Source organism: Sinocyclocheilus anshuiensis, unplaced genomic scaffold (assembly GCF_001515605.1).
Source record: "Sinocyclocheilus anshuiensis isolate Anshui unplaced genomic scaffold, SAMN03320099.WGS_v1.1 scaffold601, whole genome shotgun sequence".
Taxonomy (NCBI): Eukaryota; Metazoa; Chordata; class Actinopteri; order Cypriniformes; family Cyprinidae; genus Sinocyclocheilus; species Sinocyclocheilus anshuiensis.
In genome coordinates, this window is record NW_015536496.1 from 981,345 (window position 1) to 988,389 (window position 7,045).

Genomic DNA, 7,045 nt, shown 5'->3' on the forward strand with positions numbered 1-7,045 from the left:
TATATACACATATATATATATATATATACACATATATATATATATATATATATACACATATATATATATATATATATACACACTTTTTTTTCCATCTAGTTGCGAAGAAAACATTTCACATTGTTTACTTTAACAAAAATGAACAAAAAGAAAATGTTAATTGAATTAAAAATATAAAATAAAAACTTATTCAAACTATAAATAAAACTATAGTTTTAGGTCTCGATACTAAGATAACACTGAAAAAAAATTACTTAAAAACAAAAAAAACAACTACGCTGTAATTCACTTTTACAACCTACTGACAACTAAACATTTAGGGAAAAGCAAAGCGCACTCTTGTAAGGGGTGCGCAGAATTTATAAGACGAAACAAGAGCATTATTGTGAAATGCAATGCGGCACAATTGTTTTATCTTGATTATCGTGTTTCCTATCATTGGAAGCCATAACTAAAAATTTAATTAAATTGTCCAGTCCTAAGGAAATGTGACGTGATAAAACTAGTAGTTCTGAGTCTAAATTCTGATGAGACATTCGAAGCAGTCAGAATACACTCACTCCACCTCAATTTAAAGGGATAGTTCATCCAAAAATGAAAATTTGATGTTTATCTGCTTACCACCAGGGCATCCAAGATGTAGGTAACTTTGTTTCTTCAGTAGAACACAAACGAAGATTTTTAACTCAAACTGTTGCAACTCTCATAGATTTTGTTACCATTGCCATGCATTATACGACTGATAGACTGCAACGGTTGGACTTAAAAATCATCCTATGTGTTCTACTGAAGAAACAAAGCCACCTACATCATGGATGCCCTGGGGGTAAGCAGATAAACATCAAATTTTCATTTTTGGAAGAACTATCCCTTTAAATCAATATTAAAATGGGTAAGTTCCAATGTTTCTAGGCCACTAAAAACTGACTAGTTTGAGACTCATCTGACTCCACATTATTTTTGTTGCACTGATGTGTAAATAACGCAAGTCCCGTCCACAGATATTAGTGGATTTCTGGTTGACATTTTCACACTGCACACATTATTGCACCCAGCTCTATATAAACCACTTCATACCTTTGCGGCCACCTCAGCGCTGATCTCTTCCTGTGTCTCAGCGAGACGCTTCTTGGCCAACTCAGTCCTGCGGTCACAGTCGGCAATAAACGACTCCAGGTGATCCACCGCCTGCACAGCACAACACAACACAGACTCAGCATCAGAATTAAAAAAGCCTTTGCTGCAAATTCATTGAAAACACCAGCAGATGAGCTCGACTCAATACAGAGTCACTTACATCCAGTTCGAAGAACAGGTCTCTCTCCTTAGACGAGATCTCATAGTCTGCTCTCAGCGCCAGGTCATGGATCTTAGAGCATTCGCCAAGGTCCATGCGCTACAAATAAAGGGAAGAGGCGAAGACTTCATCAATATGCTGCACAAATAATCAGCGCTGACTGTTGTAATATGTTTTCCCTCACCGTTCCAGAGAGGATGTCATGCGGGCAGCAGTTGAGCAAGTGCGATTTGCAGACGCGCTCGTCTGTGAATTTAACCCGCTGTCTCGACTCATCTCCTGTAAGGACACAGCACATAATATACATTGAATGAGACCACACACACACTCGCACACGTCTCACACACACACTGCGTCCGCTACACACTGCTAACTTTGCGGCCAAGGGTCACAGACCTGCCTGTCACTGCGGTGAAATCATGAGATCTGACATATTTTGTGTTTGACAGTGTCAAATATAATCTCTGCTAGACAAGAAAGTAAAGGCTTTCCTTTCATGTAGATTGGAGACATTTAACCTCCACTGACCCAAGGCCGGTTTCTTTAACTGGCTCCTTAATGTGAATGTCTAAAAATAAAGCGGTAGCGTCTGATCAAGGACCAAACCAAGAGGCTAGCAGTCCCTGTTGTTATTATTAGTTATTTATTCTGTACAGCCACCATATAAATGGACTGATGTTTTCTACGGTGAGCATTAGGACTGGGTAATAGAGCTAAAAAATTATATCTTGATGCCTAAAAAGGTTCAAAATTATTAAATAAAAATTATTACAAGACATCTAATTTATATGCACCAATATAACACGCATAGTAAAACAAAATGCACTGCATTTTATTATAAAATCAATTAACATGAAAAATGCAAAAGAAAGTTGAATAATTTGGAAAGGAATCAAACCTGCTTAATTCAATGCCATTTCTGCAAATAAAGTTCAAATCAGAAACACTACGTTTGGGAAGTTTAATAAAAGCATTAAAATCATTGCATTATTATTCAAGATGTTTCTAAACATTATAAAGCCAGAAAAAACACATAGGTTTAATATCACCCAGCCCTAGTTTGCATGATGCATCTACACTTTTATAACTGCCAATTGAGTGCAAAGGTGTATGGGATAGCAGATCAGAGAGGGATGTCATGTTTCAGAGAGCCATCTTGTACTCAGTAATAGCACTATCCCTCATGAGTACATACAGAAATGCTGCATAATCTAATGTGCATATTAAACCACAGTTGACCAATAAGACATTGAAAACTAAAGTGAAAGGTTAATTGATACACACTGTGAGGTCTCTCCCATTCAGAACCCCTCCTGCGGTCCCAGCCTCTAAAAGTTTAAAGGGAAAAGCTTTTCTTGCCCAAACCTGTAATGAGGAAGCTGGGAATGATACACAAGAATAAAAGTGAAGACGTCGGCGGAGGAATTTGAGTTTTCTTTCCTTTATCTTATTTTATCTTTCTTATAAGTGAGATTTGAGGAAAGCGGCTCAGGCACAGCATCACTGAACTACATCCGCCTGGGCAGAAGCTGCGTGTCCTCTCTGCTCACTCTTACGTTACCAACTAGCGTGATGTGTAACACAGTTACTGCTGGAAAGCAAACAGTATTGTTTTTCATATTCATAACAGCTTTAAAAAGCATTGGTGACTCACGGCTCGATGAACATGAGGCTTTTCTGCAACTCCCTTGCAGATGTAGGCTGGCAAACATACACTGAACCTTAATGAATAGAATAAAGGGGCCACAATTGTTCAGTCTGTATGAAACAAATGTACGGGAAGCATATAAATTCATCTTAGCATTCACACAGACAGTCGCTTCATTCACACGGAGGCTGAGATTTCTTACAGCCAGTAAAACTCAATTTAACAAATTCAAGCGCATCTGCTCAAGTCCCTTCTGTTGTTTACTCATCTTAAGCAAAATCCTCTTGAGCTGATCAAAATCATATTGCATAATCTAAGTCATATTTCCTCTTGGCACTGCTCCTTCAGATTTAATGCTTGCATCCATTTTTGGGGAAATTACTTTTTATATATGAAATCCAATTTATTAATAGCTGATAACAAGAGAGATGGCCAAAGATGCTTTATAAATGGTTATATATTCTATCTTTTAAATATTTTATACATTCATAAATACGCATATATTAATTTTCACCCAATACTAATTTACTAAAAAAAAAAAAAGCAAAATGAAAGAGCACCAGCCATTGACAAGGTTGTAAAAATAGCCAAAAAAAACAACAACTTATGCTGTTTTATATATTTTATATACACATATACAATTCATTCACGCACACATTTTCTCATATATATATATATATAAAACATTTTTATATATACATTTATAAATATTAAGAGAATAGAATCCACTGACAACAATGCTGTCAAAATTGCAAAATATCAGCTAATTAATTGGCCTTGACATCATATTGGTCTATCACTAACTTTAATAATAATAATAATAACATTACTATTTTTAATAGCATTACCAATTACGTTACATAAGGGTTGGATATGCTGGTGCCTATATAATTCCTATTCTTAATTCTTCTAAAAAACAAGACTATTTTCTCAGCTTTTTAATAATAATGTATTGGAGTATACCAGTATAACAAATTAAGAAACTAAAGCGCCATTTTTGATAAAACATAAATAAAATAAGTCATATTCCATTAGCTTAGCATACGGGACCGTGACGTCATCACTCCCCGTCATGTACGCAAACATTAAACCGAAGCGTTTCAAGAAGAAATGCTGCTGCATTTAGCTAATCCTAAAACTCTGATTTATATCTTAAGACATTGTTTTTACTGTTTGACTGGGTTATTATATTCTGGTCTGGGTTAATCTGAGCGCGCGGCCTTCAGAAATCCTCTCAGAGCCGTTAGCACGCGGCTAACACTCACCATCCCTCGACGTTCCCATCAGCTGATCCAGCAAAGCTCTCATCTGGTGCCTATACATGCCTTTTCATGTCTATTTATGTTTTATATATATAAAATATTATATATTTTTTTATAACCATTTCTTACTATGTGTCAGTAAGTTGTTGTTATTTTAGCATGTGTGTTTGGCTCAGTGTTACTGATCCAGCAAAGCTCTCATCTGAGCCTGGGCCGACATCCTGACACGACTAACTCGCTCGCCACACAAAGGTGATGGTGATTTTACCCTAAAAATGAAAGTTTAAATCATCTGCGGACAGCTTCGCTCCAGTGTCTGCCCCCGCCGTCGCTCTCTTCATCAAACGGGCGAGCGGCCAATCAGAGCGCGCTACGCACTCTTAAAGAGGCAGTGCATTTTATCCTCCTGCGAACCTTTAAAAAACAAAGTCATTAACATGTCTATATTTATAAATATATATATTTATAAATATTATGACATTATTTTCAGTTCCCGTTACTAATTAATGTCACACTTTATATAGCACTGATTGTCTTATGCTATTCTCTGTTTGTTATTTGTTCTATTAAAGTAAATATATATATATATATATATATATTATAGCCTAATAATTATAATTATAATAGCATTATAGCCTAATAATTAAATGTATAACAAAACCTATAACATACAAATATATACTAACATCAATAATATTTAATTTTGCAGTTACAACGAATAAGTTGAACTAATCGTTAAAATAATTTAAATAAAATATTTTTCAGACCACGGCCTGACACAAAAAGAAGTAATTACATGTCTGCGTAATGTGTAAAATTAGTAAAACTCTTTCTTAATGAGCTTTCTCAATAATCTCCCAGTAGGTGATTTCACACATTTGACTTTTTGTCTTCAAGAAAAATCCATTGTAACAAAATCGCCCTTTTTGTCCCAGCCGTGTTGCCGTAGGCGGAAGTGTCGTTGCTACCCAGCAGCGCAGGAGGATCCGTCTTTCGCCAGGTTTGTTTTGATCACACAGTTGTGTGTTTTTACCAAAACCATCGCCGTTTACTTCATTTAACTTGGTTTCTGTTTGGTCAACAAGTGGAGCTTGCTAATTAAAAGTTGAAGAGATCCACTAACGGAGGTCATTTTAACTTCTATTTAAGACAAACATATCAAATCTTCTACAAAACATGATCGTGATTTCGGTTTCTGCTAGACAGCTGTTTCTGATATAAGTTGTATTTAGTTAAAGTGTGGTTGTTATTTAATGCCATGAAACAGGCTTAGGATGTATTTTGTACTTTAAAAATCATTATATACATAACGTTATAACCAGTGTTGGGGAAAGTTACTTTTAAAAGTAATGCGTTACAATATTGCGTTACTCCAAAAAAGTAACTAATCACGCTACTTAGTTACTTTTTTATGGAAAGTAATGCGTTACGTTACTTTTGCGTTACTTTTAAAATGTGGGCAGGGCTTGCTTGTTTGTTTTTAAAATAAAAAAGTTATATTTTTGGCAAATATAAAAGCCTTTTCACACCAAAAGTGAAATGAATAAGCCTCAGGCTGAAGGGAAAGTACAGTAGAATGCAGAAGAAGAAATTTCAACACACTTCAGCAATAAAAAAAGACACAAATGTTTGTCTAGAGTAATTTGTGCTTATTCGTACGGTTGAACTGGATCATCGAAGGTCAGAAGCAAATAGAATGGGATTAAATACATAAAGGATATTTGTGTTGTTTAACATTTAATTATTGCAGGTTTGCGTCATATTGTGAGTTGCGTTATTATTAATTTTGAGGAATACTGAATCTGTGTTTTTTTTGTGTGTGAGTGAGATGAATTAATGCATATTCATATTTATTTTAGAACTATAGTAACATCTTCTGATTGCTCAACATGGGGACAGGAGAGCTGTCAGTCAATAAATTGGAAAAAAAAAGTAACTTGCGTTACTTATTTGAAAAAGTAACTCAGATATTCTCTTGTAAATTAAAAAGTAATGCGTTACTTTACTAGTTAATTGAAAAAAGTAATCTGATTACGTAACTTGCATTACTTGTAATGCGTTACCCAACACTGATTATAACACTTGTTTATATTTGTCAAATGCGTTATATGGTGGTGTTTTATAGTGTATTTGTGTGTGGTTAAGTGCTGTTGTGGTTGAAGTGCTTTTGTCATCCAAATGACAGTTTCCAGAATGACTGAGGTGCTTAGTTTGGATGTTTGACAGCAGCTTCTGTCTGGATGGGAAAGCAGCATGAGTGTGCATACAGTAGGCCGTTGGATGCAGTAGATTGTGTTGTTCTGATGATGAAGCGTGTAGTTTACACTGCTGTTCAAACGATTGGGATCAGTAAGATTTGTAATGTGATTTAAAGAAGCCTCTTCTGTTCATCAAGGCTGCGTTTATTTGAGCAAAAATACAGAATAATGGGTTTCTTTCTTTTAATTATACTTTAAAATGTAATTGATTGCTGTGATGCAAAGCTGATTTCAGTGTCACATTATACTTCAGAAATCATTCTAATATGCTAATTTATTATCAATAATGGAAAAATTATAAAAAAAAATTAATATGTACATATACATATATGTATATGATTTTTATAAAAAAAAACACTAGCTTTCTATTTTTTTCTATTCTATCTACTTGTATTTCTTTGTGTGTGTGTATATATATATGTGTGTATAATATATACATATATATATATATATACATATATACTGCGTTAGGCTAACCGAGACTTGTCATTTGCACTTATATATTGTTGCTCTTTTGTTAGTTTTGACTGCTTTTATTGTCCTCATTTGTAAGTCGCTTTGGATAAAAGCGTCTGCTAAA

At 34.7% G+C, this 7,045-nt stretch overlaps 2 protein-coding genes across 9 annotated transcripts in view; one reads left to right on the forward strand and one right to left on the reverse strand.

Annotated features, from left to right (window-relative positions):
* The window catches only part of LOC107687065 (putative RNA-binding protein Luc7-like 1), a 10,193-nt gene extending 5,634 nt beyond the window's left edge, over window positions 1–4,559 (reverse strand). Inside the window, exons 1-6 of one of the 7 annotated variants that reach the window (XM_016484221.1) lie at window positions 4,410–4,559; window positions 4,211–4,253; window positions 2,952–3,018; window positions 1,482–1,576; window positions 1,298–1,396; window positions 1,078–1,188 (exon numbers count right to left, since the gene is read on the reverse strand). In XM_016484221.1, the coding sequence (XP_016339707.1) occupies window positions 1,078–1,188; window positions 1,298–1,396; window positions 1,482–1,576; window positions 2,952–3,018; window positions 4,211–4,213 (375 nt within the window). In that variant the 5' untranslated portion in view covers window positions 4,214–4,253; window positions 4,410–4,559. Of the gene's footprint in view, window positions 1–1,077; window positions 1,189–1,297; window positions 1,397–1,481; window positions 1,577–2,581; window positions 3,408–4,210; window positions 4,254–4,403 lie in introns of those variants that run through there. The other 6 variants (XM_016484230.1, XM_016484240.1, XM_016484249.1 and 3 more) reach the window with 6 other exon arrangements.
* Window positions 4,560–5,143: 584 nt separating this feature from the next.
* LOC107687095 (protein FAM234A-like) overlaps window positions 5,144–7,045 on the forward strand; it is a 10,448-nt gene continuing 8,546 nt past the window's right edge. The window contains exon 1 of one of the 2 annotated variants that reach the window (XM_016484279.1): window positions 5,144–5,207. The gene's annotated coding sequence lies outside the window, so the exon portion shown is untranslated. The other variant, XM_016484286.1, reaches the window with a different exon arrangement.